The sequence below is a fragment of the Sesamum indicum genome, linkage group LG6 (assembly GCF_026168435.1).
Source record: "Sesamum indicum cultivar Baizhima isolate 11 linkage group LG6, ASM2616843v1, whole genome shotgun sequence".
Lineage (NCBI taxonomy): Eukaryota > Viridiplantae > Streptophyta > Magnoliopsida > Lamiales > Pedaliaceae > Sesamum > Sesamum indicum.
The window spans coordinates 5541149-5559905 of NC_142662.1; the positions used below are offsets into that span (position 1 = coordinate 5541149).

An 18757-nucleotide genomic window follows, 5' to 3' on the forward strand; every position below is an offset into this window, starting at 1 on the left:
GACTTAGAATATGTATTCTTAAAAATAGTTGGAAGAGAAGTAAAATTAGATGTATATGAAATTTTTGTGAAGTCCAACTTTTCTTTTGTGGAAAAGTATAAGGTCAAAAAGATAAAAATATATATATATTTTATTATATATAATATGTATATATGAATGCATACACCTCTTCATATTCATTTTTAATACCCAATATGTTATATCCTTTTGTATCCTCCATTATTATTTGTAATTATAATAATTATGGTATATTTTGTAACCACAACTTTGGTGGTCTATAAATACCACCATGTATTTCACTTGTAATACCTTTTGGAGAGAATAAGAAAGTGATTTGAGGAAATTCATATATTGTTTTCTTTATATTATATTAGGAGTGATAGGCCAATAAACTTATATTTTTTCTAAATTTATAACACGTTATCAGCATGACGTTACGATCGATCCAGGTAGAATATTAATTTTTCTAGTATAATTTTTATTCTTTGTTTGTTTACCTCTACAATATCATAGTTACTTTTATTCTTGATTCTTCATAATAAAATATTAGTAATTATATTATATATATTTCAATTTCTCCTGAAGTAGACATATATATGTATATAAATTCTCGATTTCATCCCCTGAAGTGGATGTGATATTGCCTCCAGAAGCAGGCATACAATTCTTAATTTTATCCCCTGAAGTGGATATGTTCTATAAAATTTCATTGCTTCCTAAAGTAAGTAATGAGTTAAAATCATCTCAAGTAATAGGTGAAATATTTTGTACCAATTATGTGCAATATAATCCCTGAAGCGATGATAAGTATAATATTTTGATTTTCTCACCACCTGAAGTGTGTTTGGATAATGGCTTGATCAAGAAGTTCGATGCTTCTTCGTTTATTTGATACGTGATAATTTTTTCGATAACATATATAGCTATTGTTATTAAAATATGACTAACTTGAAGTTAATTTTATTAACTTAGTTTACCTACATAGTTTTCTTTCATATGCCCATGTATGTATTTTGCATGTTTTGCTAATATATTCATGTTCAACAAAATTTATTTATTAAGAAAATAATTTTGGCATGAATACCTTTTAATTGCTATTTGTAACATTATAAGTTTTAAACCAAACTTAAATATATTGAATTCCATGTATATATGCATGCCATAATAATTCAAACTAATTACATAGTAACTTATATGTTACTTAATGTTAGTAATGTTTCATGTCATTTCTACTTTATATCATGTGTAATACATTTCATTTTACTTATATGTATATATTGAATACTATGCTAAAAGTGCATATTAACTTGTTATAGCTTAATGGCCAATCTCACAAAATTGGATTCCGTTGCTCTTGATGTTTTTGAAAAAAACTACCTATCATGGGTTTTTGATGCCGATGTACATTTGGCAAGTAGCAAACTGGAAAAAATAATAAAAGAAAATACTATTGTTTCTAAGCAAGGCTGTGCTAAAGCAATGATTTTGCTTCGTCATCATCTTCATGAGAGCCTGAAATCTCAATATTTAACAGTCAAAAGTCCTTTTCAACTCTAGAAGAGTTTAAAGGATTGATTTGACCATCAAAAGACTGTAATATTACCACGTGCAAGATTGAGTGGATACAATTGCGACTACAAGATTTCAAAATAATTGTTGAATATAATTCTGAAATGTTTCGAATTGTATCAAAATTGAGGTTATGTGGAAAGATGTGACAGATGAACAAATATTGAAAAAAATATTTTCTACTTTTCATGCATCAAACCTTGTATTCTAGCAGCAGTACAGGGAACGTGGGTTCGAAACATATTCAGAGTTGATTTCATGTCTGCTTGTTGTTGAAGAAAATAATCAGCTTTTGTTGAATAACCATCAAACTCTACCCATTGGTTCCAAACCACTTCCTGAAAATTCAGCAGCATTGCCTGAAGCAAATGCTACTTCTTCACGAAAGGGGCGTGGTCGTTACCATAGCTCACCACGGGGCCATCATTATGGTCGTGGTCGTGGCGATCGTGGTCGTGGAAATCATCATAATACATGAATTAATCCTAATATTCAGAAGAACAATAGGAGTAAGGTAAAGAATCAACAAGAGAAAACTATAAATGGAGATCGTTACCATAGATGTGGGATGTCTGGACATTGGTCCCATACTTGTCGTACGGTACAACATTTGGTCAAATTATACCAGGCTTTTGTGAAAGCAAAGGGTAAAGATGTTGAGACTAATCTTGTTGAGGCTGGAATCTCAGACAATACCCACATGGATGCATCAAATATTTTCCAGTCTATTGAAAACGATGACAAAAATCTCCCTGAGCTGCCCTTACAGTTTGGTGACATTACTGAGAATTTCTACATACTTGTTGATTAGATTTATCCCAAATGTTATCAGTATGTTTCTATTATTCAAATGTTTACTTTCATTTGTAGGGTATTTCTTTTAATCTTGTAATATTTTTATATTCTATGAATGAAGTGTTCTTTTACTTATTATATGTCTATTTTATTTATATAAAATGGATCAGACCATTACAAAATCTCAATGACAAGGAGCATTTCTTGTTGACAGTGCCACTACGCATACAATTCTGAGAAACAAGAAATTTTTCTCAAACTTGTTAATGACAAGAACAAATGTGAGTACTATTTCAGGAGTTAGTAATCTTATTGAAGGCTTCGGAAGAGCTACTATTTTGTTACCTGAAGGAATAAGATTACATATCAATGATGCCTTATATTCTAGTAAATCACAAAGGAACTTATTGAGTTTCAAGGATATTTGACAAAATAGTCTTCATATTGAAACTATGAATGAAAATGGCATCCAATATATGTACCTTACAATATATAAAACTGGCCAGAAGCAAGTTTTAGAAAGAATGAGAACATATAGTTCTGGTTTATATGGCGCATTGATAAGCTCCGTTGAAACAGATAGTATCACTAACTCGAAGTTAGTTGATCAAAGTATTTTTACTTTGTGGCATGATATACTTGGCCACCCAGGTAAAACAATGATGTATAGAATCATTGAAAATTCACATGGACACCCACTAAAGGACCTGTAGTTCCTTGTTAAAAGTGATTTTATATGTTCGGCTTGTTCTCTTGGAAAATTAATTACAAAGCTATTTATGACAAAAGTGAATATAGAATCTCCTATGTTTCTTGAACGAATTCAAGGAGACATATGCGGGCCAATAACACCGTCATGTGGGCCATTTGAATACTTTATGGTGTTGATTGACGCATCAACACGTTAGTCACATGTAAGCTTGTGTCAACCAAAATTTTGCTTTTGCAAGACTGTTAACCCAAATTATTAAATTGATGGCTCATTTTTTTGATTATCCTATTAAAAGGATAAGGTTAGATAATGCGAGAGAATTTACTTATAAATCTTTCAATAATTATTGTCAATCAATTGGGATAGTTGTAGAGCATCCAGTTGCTCATGTACATACTCAAAACGGCCTGGTAGAGTCGTTAATTAAGCGATTACAATTAATAGCTAGACCCTTATTAATGATGCCAAAATTGCCTTCATCGGCATGGGGGCATGCAATTTTGCATGCAACGGCTCTAATTCGTCTTAAACCTACCGCTTACCATAAATTTTATCCATTACAATTAATCTCTGAAAGAGAACCAAATATTTCTCATTTAAAGGTGTTTGGTTGTGCGGTGTATGTCCCGATACCCCCTCCTCAACGAACTAAAATGGGGCCATAATGGAGACTGGGAATTTACGTTGGTTTTGAGTCTCCCTCAATTATTAAGTACCTTGAGCCAATGACCGGTGATCAATTCACTGCTAGGTACTTAGATTGTCAATTTAATGAGACAGTATTCCCAGCATTAGGGGGAGTAGATAACGAGATTAAAAGGAAAGATACTGCATGAAATGCAACATCTATGTCTTTTATGGATCCACTGACAAATGGTAGTGAACTTGAAGTTCAACGAATCATACATTTGCAAAGTGTTGCAAATAGAAGTCCCTGAAGTGATTCTTAATAAATAAATACATCTGAGTCACAAATACGCCGGAAGCATGGTAGACCACTTGGCTCTAAAGATGCAAATCCTCGAAAGAGAAAGGAACATATCGTCTCAATTAATCACGATACTAATGTGACCACTAGTGTCTCTAAGGATAAAGTCCCTGAAACGGTTTTATCTGATAACTCTAAAAGTAATAAGCAAGATCTCGAGGACAGTTACGAGATGTCTATTAATTATGCTCATAACAGTTTATGCTGGTATCGAAAAGAAATTGAAATGAATGATATTTTTGCCTATTCTGTAGCCGTCCAAATCATGGATGAAGAGGAAAATGATCCTCAAACTATGGAGGAATGTAAACATCGAAATGATTGGAAAAGTTGAAAAAAGGCCATACAAGATGAGCTAGACTTGCTAAATAAGCGAGAAGTATTTGGACCAATAATTCCAGCACCAAAAGATGTCAAACCTGTTGGTTGTAAGTGGGTGTTTATAAGCAAGAGAAATGAACGAAATGAAGTTGTAAGGTACAAAGCTAGACTTGTGGCCCAAGACTTTACTCAAAAGCCCGGAATTGATTATACTGAAACATATTCACCTGTAGTGGATGCAACCACACTTAGATTTTTGATTAGTTTATCGGTAATTGAAAACAGCTGCAAATGCAGCTCATCGATGTGGTAACTGCATATCTGTATGGGTCATTGGATACAAATATCTATATGAGAATCCCAGAAGGATTAAAAATGCTTGAAGCATTACAGTCAAAGCCTCGTCATATGTACTCCATCAAATTGAAAAGGTCTTTGTACGGACTTAAACAATCAGGACATATGTGGTACAATCGTCTTAGTGAATACTTAATAAAGAAAGAATTTTATCATAATCAAATAAGTCCATGTTTATTCATAAAGATGATAGAGTCGGGATTTGTAAACATAGCTGTGTATGTTGACGATTTGAATATTATTGGATCTCCTGAAAAGATTCGACAAACAGCTGATTACTTAAAAAGTGAGTTTGAGATGAAAGATTTGGGTACTACAAAGTATTGTCTCGGCCTGCAGTTCGAACATACTAAGGGTGGAATTTTCATTCATCAATCGAACTATATAGAAAAATTCCTTAAGCGTTTTCATATGGACAAAGCTCATCCATTGAGTACATCTATGGTAGTTCGATCGCTTGATGTTAATAAAGATCCGTTCCGTCCTCCAGCACATAATGATGAGATTTTGGGTCAAGAAGTACCATATCTCAGTGCAATTGGTGCATTGATGTATCTTACTAATAATACCCGACCAGATATAGCCTTTTCAGTTAATGTACTAGCAAGATATAGTTCAACACCAACAAAGAGGCACTGGAATGGTGCTAAACACATTCTAGGTTATTTACGTGGAACAAGTGACATGGGACTATATTTTGAACGGCATGACGATGCCAAAACTACCAAATTAGTTGGTTATTCAGATGCGGAGTATTTATCTGATCCACATAAAGCTATATCTCAATCTGGATATGTATTCATGTATGGTCGAACTGCTATTTCATGGCGTTCAACCAAACAAATTTTGGTAGCCACCTCATCAAATCATACTGAATTAATTGCATTATACGAGGCTGGGCGTGAATGTGTATGGCTTAGATCACTAATAATTATGTGCATGAATCATATGGACTGGAATCAATCGAGAAAAGTCCCACAGTAATATATGAAGACAATGCGGCATGCATCGCCCAAATCAAGGATGGTTATATTAAAGGCGAGAGAACCAAGCACATATTACCAAAATTTTTCTCCACTCACGAGCTTCAAGTGGAAGGCAAAGTTGATGATCAACAAATTTCATCAAGTCAAAACTTAGCAGATTTGTTTATGAAGGCATTACCAACAAAGGTGTTCAAATAACTCGTATGTAATATTGGCATGCGACACCTGAAAGATATCTGCTTCAATTGAGGGGGAGATTATACAACTGTACTATTTTCCTTAGCCTTGATTTTTGTCCCATTGGATTTTTTCAGGCAAGGTTTTTAGCGAGGCAGGATGTATATATGATAAAGAGATATGCATTCAAGGGGGAGTATTATATATAATATGTATATATGAATGCATACACCTCTTCATATTCATTTTTAATACCCAATATGTTATACCCTTTTGTATCCCCCATTATAATTTGTAATTATAATAACTATGGTGTATTTTGTAACCACAATTTTGGTGGTCTATAAATACCACCATGTATTTCATATGTAAATAGCTTTTGAAGAGAATAAGAAAGTGATTTGAGGAAATCCATGTATTATTTTCTTTATATTATATTAGGAGTGATAAGCCAATAAATTTATATTTTTTCTAAATTTATAACAATTTTTACTTATGTATATAATTTTTTTCAATCAAAATTTCCTCCTACTAATAGCTAGTGCATAATTTTTATTGGGAAAGGAACTACGTCGTGGATCATTGAGAGTAATTATTTTTTTGGGAAGATGTAAATTGCATATAAATAAAGACTGTGTACAATAAATACAACCAAATCCAAATTAGGCCCCAAGCTATATGCCATATTCTATATAAAATAGATGACTGTGAACTATTGGGAGTAATTTTTTGTTTATTTAAATTGAATGATTTAGAATAAATGCACGAAACTTATTTTAATAAATATTTTTTATTAAAATAAAAAAAAAATTTTATTTGATGAATATTTTTATTAATATGATTTTAATTTTTTTATATAATAAAACTATTTTAGTATCACGTTAAGTTGTTTATTTTCTATTGTATAAAAGAAAAATAGTTAATCATAGTACAATTACAAAAATTAAGATTTTTTTTTTCTCACACTAAACAAGAAAAAGTATTTGATCGTTTACTCTGATTTCAATGGGACCAAATAATTTTATTATTCTTTCCATCTCCTTTGACTTTACACTTTATCTCCTCTTTTAATTTCCCTTTCTTCTTAATTAAACCAAACAAACCAAAGCCAGAAAATAATTTTATACCTTAATTTATGAAACATTAAAATATATCAAAGGTCACAAATCAATAATTTAAACACACATTTTATTTATAAGAGCCATCATGGCATATTTGACATATTTACAAATAGTAAAAAAGATATTTATAATTACAGTGAACCTTGAAGGAGTTAGTTGTAATTTATTAATACTGAATGGGCAGAGAACTTGTCGTCGGTGCAGCCCAAGAGAGCTGTCTTTCATCATTATAAAATGAGATGCCCAATGCAATTATAGCCGGATGATATTTCAATTGGGCCATTCAAGCAGACCAAACCCATAAAAACGTGCTGTTTACTTGGAGTCATTGGCCGGATACTCATGTGTTCCCTTGCTAAAGCTCTACCGCTGTTATGAATGCCTTAGCCGTGATTGCGTTTGATAAATGCTGAATAGCATACCCACCAAAATTACTGCATCTGTGACCGTTGCGTGCGTCGGACAACCTAAGGTGTTTCGTGGTAAGATGGGGTGTATCAAAGTTTATAACTCCACCAAGTCGCCGCTCACAATCAGAGATCACTACGTCCTGACTGCGACTCCGAAGTCGGGATATGATGGCGCCTTGCGTTATAGCATCGCCGCCGGTGACATCAAGAAAATTCCTATTGACGACTTTCTTGAGAAGGCGGCGAGGAATCGGAAGCCTCAAGAGATTCATGTCAATGTTGGTGGAGAGACCCACCTAGTTTGGGAACATGAAGAATTCATAAGCAACGAGGGGAAGGAGGTCATTTTGAAGATGGGAGGTGACGGTGTTCTGCATTCGAGCTTCGTTGCACCGGGAGGAATATCTGCTCTCCGAACAGAAAAAAAAACGATGCCTCAGTGGATCAGGTGCTTGATGGCTCCCCCCTCTCTGCTTTTCTTTTCCTCCGCGAACTTGATAAATTGATTGATTCCAATTGACATTGATTTTCCAGGAACATATTTTCCTTTCCAAGTGCTGGAGCTAACGTGGAATCTCCAGTTGCTGAGCTGGTAAATTTCTATGTATTTTTTCCCTTTTTATTTGGTCGGATAATCGAAAAGAGAGAGCATATCGTCTAATCTCTTTGATCAGAACGGAGGCGGGTAGTGTCGGGCAGGATGGGGATGAAAACTCCACGTGGGTCTACAAGGGTTTAAGTCTGGATCAAGTTACGTGCATAGTACATGGGAAGCACCCGGTGTGAAGGGATTGAATTTGTTTTTTGTTGTTGTCATACTTTTATCCAATTTCTAAATATTTGGTTGGTGTTGCATTGGATTTGAATATTGGTTCAGTCAATCTACACTCAATCCTGAGGAGGTGGGGTCATCCTGTCAATTCTTAAACTATACGCTGCCTCACTGCTGGTCTTAGCCACTACATTGCTTGCACATGAATGCCTGGTGTAAGGTGTCTCATTCTTAGGAGTGTCCCTGCTTAGAAATATAAAATATTCATAATAGAAAAATAGTTTCTTTCATCTTGGTTAGATGAATGATGTTCAATTATTCATATACATTTTCTGATCTATCTATGATTTGCTAGTTTCTGTTGGTATAAATGGTTTATTGGTTTCAGATTTTGTTGCTTTGTCATCTTCATGTGATACACCAGTCACTGTTCTTTTTTGCTACCAATGCATGCTTTTATGCCGTAGGGATCTTTATGTGCCATTATATACCCGTTTGCTACTCTTGGTTGGAACTGGGATAAGTATGAATTGCATTTCAGAAGTTGCTGAAATATTGAGTTTTTGGTTGGGTGAAGGAGAATGTTTTTTGCATATTCACTGGGTTGACACGATAATTGTGAATATATGGACTTAGAATAAAGGAGCTTATTTTGACTATGGAGATTAGGCAACCATTTCATATCTTTGCTTCTTTCTCGCAATAACAAAGTCTGCTCTTTGAGAGTAAAATCCACCATCCAGACTTCAGTGTATGTTTTGTGATAATTCCTTTATTTTTTTTTTTCTTATAACCCTAGAGCCATGTTGAGACATGTAGAACCAGCACACCAATCATTTGAAATGCATAATCACCTATGTCCATGATGCTTAATAGTTTCATATATGCCTCTGCTTCATATCTTTAATTTATTCAAGTTACATAGCCCGTGCATTCCATTTCTATATTCATACTTGCCTCCACTCTAAATTTTGTGCTAAAATTATTTCCCCCTAGTGGCATCGAAGCAAGCTTGTCAAGGAACTTTGACCATTCAGCTGTGAATACAAAATAAGCTCAGCTTGTTGTTACCTTGAAATCTTAGTTGCTCCATGTTCTGTGACATGTAGATGGCAAGAATCCTTCCAATTTGAACCTTTTATGTGGTATTTACCTGTTGTAAATAGTCAAGTTGGCATGCGAGCAAATGTTAAGAGTGCCTAGATTGGACATAGAATGAGAGACTTGTGGTGGATCATCTCATAGAGTGCAAAGGGATTATGCTCAGACCTGGAGATGACAAGTATATTTAGTTACCATAGAGCGCAATGTAAATATATTCTATTTTATTTTTTACTGGACTCACAATTATAATAATGCAGCGTCATTTATGGAACTTAATATCTAGTATGAAGTATATTCATTTTACCAATGAAGATGCTATTATAATGAGATGGTATGAGAAAGGTTGACTAAGTTGCAAATTAGTTGCTATATATATTGATTCATTTCACGCCATATTCTGCACACATTGGAGAAGTCTCTTCCTGTCTCTTTTCTCATCTTGTTTTGGTTTCATTCCTGTGCTCTTCTATCTTAATTGCTGAACTCCATTCCCTTGTTCACTCATTACTTTTAAGAAGTTGATGGGCCCTATGTTTTCCTTGTGAGGTCTACGTTGCAACCAATGAGTTTCCCTCTAAAGGGATGCTGGATGCATTTGGATACCTGAAAAGTATTTGGTGATTTCTCAAAGCTCGAATATAGTTAAAAAAAATTACTGATCTATAGTTAAGAGAGGACGGTTTGATATTTGAACCTTTACACTGTTTAGCAAGCTGGGTTGGTTAAGAATGGTATGTTCTGGTGTCATTTCCATGGGAGACTGTAATTTCTTTGTGGGGTTGTGAGGCTGTAAAAGATTAGTTTCTTCATAGCTTGTAGGAAGCAAGCCCAATTGGTTTTTAGATGATTGGCACTGAATGAGCATGATTAGGCTTCAGTTGTATAACTGCACTTGATTTCCCTTCTTCTTGTCTAGGGGTGGGTGTGGTATAAGTTCTTCTGTTCAAGTCATTCCTTCATCTAATTTAGACCTAGGATCTTTTTTCAGAATTGAAAATGACAATTTGAAATCCTTGTTTGGCAGGGTTTAATGTCAGCTGGTGCACTGGAAGCTGGAATTGCTGTTTCTGGAGCTGAACTATGCTAGTGCTATGTGTAGTATAAAATCTTATGTTGTAGGGAATTGCAACCTGTCTGTTATATGTAGCATGTCAACTTGAGAGTTGTTCTTTTTGGTGTTGGTTCATATTGAATGACAGTGGCAATAGAAGAGTTGATGGGTGAAGGTTGTGAATTTGAGAATTCTTATGAAATGCTCCATGATCATCGGTTATGTGGTAATTTTTCATTCTCACACTTTTCCAGTGCCTCTACATCATTACTGGGGGTCTTATTTCACCTTCACATGGCTTTTAGGCCTTAACTAAACTGCGCTCTCTATTTTTAAAAATGCTAATTTAATATGTATGTATTCAACCCCATTAGCGTAAAAATCTTGATAAAAAGGGGACCCCACCTCCCATCCTTGTCTTTTTCAACTTGTATATTAGATTCATAGATTCAATATGGTTTGGTTTGCGTCAGACTTGTACTAGTAATTGTCAGTCCAATCATATTTGTATTGGAAGTATGTTCTATAGACAACCTATGGATAGTATTTTTATGCCTACTCACTCTACTTTTGACGTTCCAATCAACGAACAATGACCAACCTTAGTCAATACTGAACGATTAGGATTAGAAACAGGTTTCAATCGAGGATTGAGTCGGGTTTTGATTGGATCCCAAAAAAATTTAAGGGCTAATTACTTTTATGCCCTTTTATACAAACTACTACATGAACCACCCCTAATAGTTTTTAAAATTTTAAAATGCCACTCTTTTAACTGACTAAACTTCAATATAATTTTTTAAAAATAGAAATATCCTTAGGAATATTTATGTAATTACAAAAAAATAAAGGAAATGTCAAAATAATGTATATGTGAAGGAGTAATATGATGCATAAATTTTTTTATTATTTTGTATTAATTTTTAATTTAAATTTAAATTATTTTATTATTTTTTAAATTAAATCTCTATATAAAATTATATCTTTTAATAATTAAAATATTAAATTATTCAATTCATATATTGATATATTAATAAAACTAATTACTAGATTATAAGTTTAAATTAAAAATTATCACACTTTTATAATTATTAAAATTAAATTTGGATATATTTAATTGTATATATTTATACACTTATACGTACATATTTTGATGGACGTGTTTAGTTATTTTAAATAATTAGAAAGTGTGATAAATTAAAAAATTATCACACCTTTATAACTATTTAAAATTATTAAGATTAAATTGGATATATTTAATTGTATAAGTAATCATAATTTGTGAGTGAAAATAGAATTTATATATATACTATAGATAATACTAGTCATTATGACATGTCGTTTCTATATGTATATAATAAATAATTTTTTAAAATATATTACAGATAAGAATAAAATATCTGAACAACATATCATATTTCAAAAAATAAATAAAAAAATAACTTATATATATTATATGCATATAAAAAATTCTGGTGTTGCGGTTCACAACGTTCTTTTGTGAATGAAAAATATATATACTTTTTTATATTTGTATGTATAAATGGAAAAAAGTTTGAGCGGGGTGGTTGAAAAATACATAAGGGATATCTTTGGTAATTTAAAAAATTGATATTGCAGTGTAAGTAAGCGGTATTTGTGTGTAGAAATTGAGTTTTCTTTTTACTAGTACTACTTGTTGTAGCACACCGTTTTTACATACATATAACAAATAATATTTTTATATATTTTAAAATATATTCACAATAATATCATAAATAAAACATATATAAATCAATATATTATATTATAAATAAAAAAAACAAAAAATAATTTATCAATTAATATAAAATTCAAAAAGTTAAATTAATAAGTTAGTTATTTTCTTGGTTGAATGGTATTTTTAGAGAGTGTTTGCGAGTGCTTCAGAAAAGCGCTTTTCAACTTTTGGCTCCAAAAAAGTATTTTTAAAGTGTTTGGGATACTACCTTCTGCTTCTGAAACTGCTAAAAGATGCTTTTAGACCAAAAGGTAGGTTTAACTGCTTTGATTTTTTTGTAAATAAATCTAATTTATTATTTGATAATTTAATAAAATAATTATTTTTTGCAATCATACAAGTTTAATTATTGTGTATGAATTAACAATTATATTACTTAGTGTGATCATTATTAAATTAAATATATTTTTTAATATTTTTAAAATACAAATAGAAAATACTAATCAAAATAAAATTTAAGATATTTTTGGAAAAATAATTATTAGTGACAAATAACAAGTGAAACAATAAGCAAAAAAATAGTATCTTTTTAATATAAAGGGACAAAACAGTTTTTCATTAATCAAATTTATTTTAGAAGTATTTTTCTCTAAATACTATCTAATTTAGTTTTTATTTGCTTTTCATTTTATTTTTTGTAACACCATCCACTTTTAATTCTACTACAACTTCTAACTTTCTCTAACAAAATTACTTTTTTAAAAGCAAAAATTTTTGCAAACACTCCCTTAGCGAGTTAATTATTTTTTAATTATAAAAAAAAAAAAATTATTTTATCATAATTATTTTTAAATATATAACAAAAACATGACGAGTCGCGATTTCAAATCGCGACTCGTCATTAAATAAATGCCAGAAATTGGAAAATTTCCCAAGTCGGGAAACAAAATCCCGACTTCAAGTCGGGATTTTGAATCCCGACTTGGAGTCGGGATCCTGAATCCCGACTTCAAGTCGGGATCCTAAATCCCGACTTGAAGTCGGGATTTTGTTTCCCGACTTGGGAATTTTGCTTTTTTTTTTTTTTTTTTTTCGTTCAAATTATTATTATATAATTTAATTTATATATAATTAATTTTAACAATATACTAAAATCCAAAATTAATAAAATTAACATTGTATTAATTTAAAAAATTACAATTAAAAGTACAAATGTAATAGTTATTTATTTTGTACAATTGTAAAAAATTACATTAAATTATACAATTACAAATATCAAAAATGTCCACCCGTTCCACAATGTCGTCTGTGGCGTTGACGTCGTGGTCTTCTAATTTCCTCGCCCACATTTTGAACTGGCTCATTTTGCGCCTCATTTTCTTCCCCAACAAACCGACTTGATGTTTCAGAACTTGACTCCACATTGTCACGATATGCACCAAATGATGGAAATGGAACTGGTGAAATATTATATCCTTGTGTATATGGTTGATTAAAACCAAGACCAAGGTCAAGAGAAAAATCTTGTGTTTGATTTGACATATATGGAGTCGATTGAAACCAATCACCTTGAGATGGTTGAGGCATATAATAATCTTGAGGCGGTTGAGGTACGTAATAATCTTGAGGTGGATATACTGTAGAAGGACCAGCTATATCCACCCCAAAATCACGACGTTCAACTGAACCAGTTGACATTCGGCTCGAACTTCTTCTTTGCCTGTGGGATGTTGTGGGAGCATCATCGGATGGAGAAGCAATTTGTTGTGGCTGTTGGGTTATAGCCTCCCTGATAATATGTAACCCATGTTCAAATATATCCACCAATTGACTATATCCTTCGATATTTGGTGGTCTAGATCGACATAAAGTTTCAAGGGCATTCACCTCATTTGCCTGAAAAGTGTAGAAAAATAATTAGCCTTGTGTTGTTAAAAATATATATAAAATAAAACATGTAATAGTATATAATAACGTACCACAACTTGCAACATAGGTGCTTCTCCAGGTTGGTACCCGCTTTCCACACGTCTATCAGTAGATGACGACACGAAATTTCTCGTTATGTTGTAGTACCACTCCCAATAACCTCGTTCTGTTTCCCTTCTATTAGAAATGAGTGGCCTATGTACAACCGTGTCATATCGTCTTTGCCATCTATTGATGTATTGTATGTGTTGCAGAGATCAATCTGCGCCCGCGTGATTTTTACGGGAAATCTGATGGAGGCTCATATCACGGGTATCCGTCGATTCTGGTACATTCTGCCTCATCCCGAATTGGCGAACAACTCGTTCGGGACGATGCATTTCAACTATTGCGTAGAATATTAACGGAACAGATGACCTCCACAACTGGGGGTTCAATTCATCGGCGTAAGCCATAATGACATCCGAGTCCATGTCATACGGCTGCCATATGAACTGTAATAAAAACAAAGATGTAAATTAATATGAATTTAAGGAAACGGTATAAATATACGAATAATATTAAAATTTAGTTACCTGATCCGCCTGCATCTCATCCAAAATTTCTCGTATTACTCGTACAGTTCCCCGAACTGTAGTGGTGAAAGTGTGCTGACAATTCCAAGTAGCACCATATGGTGCTGCTGGGAGCCAGCGATTATTGTCCATTTGCACTTGGCCCATAAATAGTCGTTGGGCACCAAGTCCAGGACAAAGTGGCGTTATCCGTGACCACGCCCAAATCTACACGAACAATACAAATATGTGTTATTAATGAATATCAATAGCAAAAAAAAAAAAAATAATAACGTGTAGGACTTTTTAAGTCAAAATTACCTGTAGCAATTGCAGCGCTCCACCAATTGCCGCTTTGCCTTTTGTGCTGGCATTGCACAATTCGCGATATAAAAATGCCAGCACAGCACTCCCCCAACTGTAGTTCCTCGCGGTTTCTATATCTTCTAATTTTGAAAGATATAGTAATGAGACATAGTTACCTGAGGAATCTGGGCACATCAATCCCCCAAATAAAAGTAATGCAACGGCACGTGCGTACTGGACGACGACAGCCTGGGGAGTATTATATGTAATTTCGACCGCCGACAAATGAGATGTAATTGCCGATGTCTGTAATCTCGAGCCCTTCAACACATTTGCATCCGGGCTAAAGCCTATGTAAGTCAGGCAATATTCTTGCCATTGTTGTGTTGTGCGGTCGAAATCAATTCCAGTCACCGGCTCGCCGTCTATTGGGAGTGCCCAAATTATTTGTACATCTTGTAGGGTAATTGTGGCTTCCCCTACACGGAAATGGAAGGTGTGCGTCTCCGATCGCCACCTCTCCACTAATGCAGTGATGAGGTGTTGATTTAATTGAAGGCGTCCGCACCTATAGACTCCATAAAATCCTATTTGATGTAGGATTTCTTGGACACGCTCGGACATATTATTTTGGTTAAAGTAGCTCCAAAAGGTACCATCCGCACGCCGTGAAATGAGTACGGCGTCTAGGTCACCATCTGGAATATCGTCAGACCTATGTTGGGCTTGTTGAGATAATACAGTACTATCACGAGGACCGTAGACTGATCGTCTATCCATTTTTGTGGAAAAAAAAAATTGAAGACAAACTCACGGTATAAGATGAAGGTGGGTGAAAATTCTTGCTGGTGGATGAAGTGAATTTCCACCCACCTTCATCCGTCCAATTTATAATGGGGGATGAGGGTGGGGGGAAATATTAATTTTAAAAAAAAAAAATTTTAAAAAATTTAAAGGCTGGCCGCGGTCAGCCTTTGATTAAGGCTGGCCAGCGCCAGCCTTAGTCAAAGGCTGGCGCTGCCAGCCTTAAAGAGGGCTGGCCGCTGCCAGCCCTCATTAATGAGGGCTGGCAGCGCCAGCCCTCCAATTAAAGGGGGCTGGCCCGCGCGGGCCAGCCCCCTTTAATATATATATATATATATTATATTATATATATTATATAATATAATATAATATACATATATAATATATAATATAATATATATATATTATATTATATTATACATAATATAATATATATATATATTATATTATATAATATTATATATATATTATATTATATATTATATATTATATAATATATATATATTATATTATATATTATATATTATATAATATATATATTATATTATATTATATTATATAATATATATATATAATAATATGTATAATATTATATTATATATATATTATATATATATTATATAATATGTATATAATATATATATAATATATACATATAATATATAATATATATACATATATATATTGAACTCATCACATTATGATACAGATTGTTATACTCCGAATGTGGTGTCTGTCACACAAGGGCTCGATAATATTGAACTTAATTACACAGAGCCCACCCACTCACATACTCCATCCACCTCCAATTTTATACCAACTTCTGCACAACACATTGCCGAGCCAGAAGACCCTATTGCGGACAGCCTGGCTAATGAATCAGATGCAGCTTCCGAACCGGATGAAGTGGATTATCCAATTCCACCTGAGGATGGAAACGAAGATGTTGACATAAATGTTGTCGCCGAAAATGTTGCACAAGGTACGTCGACATCCTCTCAGCCGGTTACGGCACAACGAACTTCTCAGGAAACATTTTACCGGTCCATACCATTTTTTGAAATAACAAAATACGGAGGGGACCATACATGTATATTGAATCAAATGTCCCTCGAACACGGTAATTTAGATAGAGTATATGTTGCTTCTTTATTGTTAGGACATGTAAAATGCAACCCGTCGTACGGAATCAAGCATGTCATCCAGACTGTGAAAGACCATACCGGATACGATATAGCATATCAAAAGGCATGGTACAGTTTGAAAATGGCACGTGAGATGGTTTATGGCACATGGGAGAGCTCCGTTCAAAAGCTACCCAAATACTTGGGAGCTCTCCAAAAATATAATCCAGGAACGATTGTTGAATGGCAACATAAAGCCCGCGACACATCAACCGGTGCATATGTGATAGGGTACGTATTCTGGGCGTTCAAGCCGTGCATTGAAGGGTTCCAACACTGTCGCAACCTTATCAGTGTAGATGGGACCCATCTATACACAAAGTACAAGCACAAGATGTTGATTGCTGCTGCCATGGATGGAAATCAACAGGTACTTCCTCTTGCTTTTGCTGTTGTCGATGAAGAATCACTTTTATCTTGGAAGTGGTTTCTTAGACAATTGAGCAGACACATTATACGAGGGCGACGGGGTATCTGCCTTATTTCTGACCGCCATGCTGGTATCACAAGAGCTGTACGTGAATGTCCGGATTTCGTGCCACCTAACGGCGTGCACCGATATTGCTTGCGGCACGTGTGTTCCAATTTCAACAGTAAATACAAAAATGTCGTGTTGAAGGATCTTTGTTGGAGAGCTGGCTCTGAATATCAGATCAGAAAATTCAATCGCACTATGGAGGAGATAAAGAAACAGTCCCTCGAGGCGTTTCAGTGGTTAGATAGGATCGACAAGGAAAAATGGACAGCATCACATGACGGTGGATGGCGATGCGGAATTCTGACGACAAATATGTCGGAATGCATAAATGGAGTATTGAAAGGGGCTCGCCGCCTACCGTTGACAGCAATTGCTGAGATGACGTTTCAGCGAAGTGTCCATTATTTCCGTGAGAGGTTAGCAAGAAGTACTGTAATGTTGACCAACAACCAACTGTGGACGGATTTTGCATATAAGATGTTCACACGTTGGCATCAAAATTCTGTTGAACATACCGTCACCAAATTCCATCAGTTCCAACAGTCCGCCTCGGTTGTTACAAGACGTCACGGTGGACATGGAGTCAACACCCATGTTGTCAAAATTGCGAACCGAGAATGTTCTTGCGGCAAATGGAGTCAATTTGGTATACCTTGCAGTCACGCTCAAAAGGTATGCGCTGCATTCATGATTAATGCTGCATCAATGGTGAAGGATTATTACGATATAATGACTTATAAGAATACATATTCTAAGTCATTTGAACCTGTACATTCCGAAGATTATTGGGATGTACCGGGATTTGAGTTGGTCCACGATCCTACTATTCGCATCTCTTCGCGCCCTGGTCGAAATCAAACAACACGTATTCACAATGAGATGGAGTGGGCGCAAAGGCGTGCACGACAACAAGCACAACAAAGAAATTCTTCAACACAATCGGATGTGCCAGTACCGGGTAGCCAGGATTAATTGTATATTTTTTGTTTTTTTCACAATTGTACAAAATATTTTTTGTATTTAATGTAATTTTTTACAATTGTACAAAATAAATAACTATTACATTTGTACTTTTAATTGTAATTTTTTAAATTAATACAATGTTAATTTTATTAATTTTGGATTTTAGTATATTGTTAAAATTAATTATATATAAATTAAATTATATAATAATAATTTGAACGAAAAAAAAAAAAAAAAAAAGCAAAATTCCCAAGTCGGGAAAGAAAATCCCGACTTCAAGTCGGGATTTAGGATCCCGACTTGAAGTCGGGATTCAGGATCCCGACTCCAAGTCGGGATTCAAAATCCCGACTTGAAGTCGGGATTTTGTTTCCCGACTTGGGAACTTTTGCATTTTTCTGGCATTATTTAATGACGAGTCGCGATTTCAAATCGCGACTCGTCATGTTTTTGTTATTTATTTAAAAATAATTATGA

At 34.0% G+C, this 18757-nt stretch overlaps 3 protein-coding genes across 3 annotated transcripts; 2 read left to right on the forward strand and 1 right to left on the reverse strand.

Annotated features, from left to right (window-relative positions):
- The first annotated feature begins 7293 nt into the window (after nucleotides 1-7293).
- Nucleotides 7294-10608, forward strand: LOC105164951 (uncharacterized). Its single transcript, XM_011083802.3, has 3 exons — nucleotides 7294-7884; nucleotides 7971-8028; nucleotides 10337-10608. The coding sequence occupies exons 1-3, from the start codon at nucleotides 7433-7435 to the stop codon at nucleotides 10397-10399; spliced, it is 573 nt and encodes a 190-aa protein (XP_011082104.1). The 5' UTR covers nucleotides 7294-7432; the 3' UTR covers nucleotides 10400-10608.
- A 2703-nt stretch (nucleotides 10609-13311) lies between these two features.
- On the reverse strand, nucleotides 13312-15631 carry LOC148787658 (serine/threonine-protein phosphatase 7 long form homolog). The gene is made up of 4 exons (XM_088881041.1): nucleotides 14867-15631; nucleotides 14567-14773; nucleotides 14042-14485; nucleotides 13312-13958 (listed from the first exon to the last, which is right to left on the reverse strand). Exons 1-3 carry the CDS (start codon nucleotides 15629-15631, stop codon nucleotides 14249-14251), a joined length of 1209 nt encoding a protein of 402 aa, XP_088737167.1. The 3' UTR covers nucleotides 13312-13958; nucleotides 14042-14248.
- Nucleotides 15632-15744: 113 nt separating this feature from the next.
- Nucleotides 15745-18289, forward strand: LOC148787659 (uncharacterized). The gene is made up of 2 exons (XM_088881042.1): nucleotides 15745-15757; nucleotides 16365-18289. The coding sequence occupies exons 1-2, from the start codon at nucleotides 15745-15747 to the stop codon at nucleotides 18287-18289; spliced, it is 1938 nt and encodes a 645-aa protein (XP_088737168.1).
- Nucleotides 18290-18757: the final 468 nt, after the last annotated feature.

Coding starts and splice junctions, on each gene's coding strand:
- LOC105164951 (XM_011083802.3), top strand. CDS start 7,433: ATGCTGAATAGCATACCCACCAAAATTACTGCATCTGTGACCGTTGCG. Junction 7,885..7,970: donor ACGATGCCTCAGTGGATCAG/GTGCTTGATGGC, acceptor TTGATTTTCCAG/GAACATATTTTCCTTTCCAA. Junction 8,029..10,336: donor AATCTCCAGTTGCTGAGCTG/GTAAATTTCTAT, acceptor CTTGTTTGGCAG/GGTTTAATGTCAGCTGGTGC.
- LOC148787658 (XM_088881041.1), bottom strand. CDS start 15,631: ATGGATAGACGATCAGTCTACGGTCCTCGTGATAGTACTGTATTATCT. Junction 14,774..14,866: donor GAGCGCTGCAATTGCTACAG/GTAATTTTGACT, acceptor TTGTTCGTGTAG/ATTTGGGCGTGGTCACGGAT. Junction 14,486..14,566: donor ATGAGATGCAGGCGGATCAG/GTAACTAAATTT, acceptor TTTTTATTACAG/TTCATATGGCAGCCGTATGA.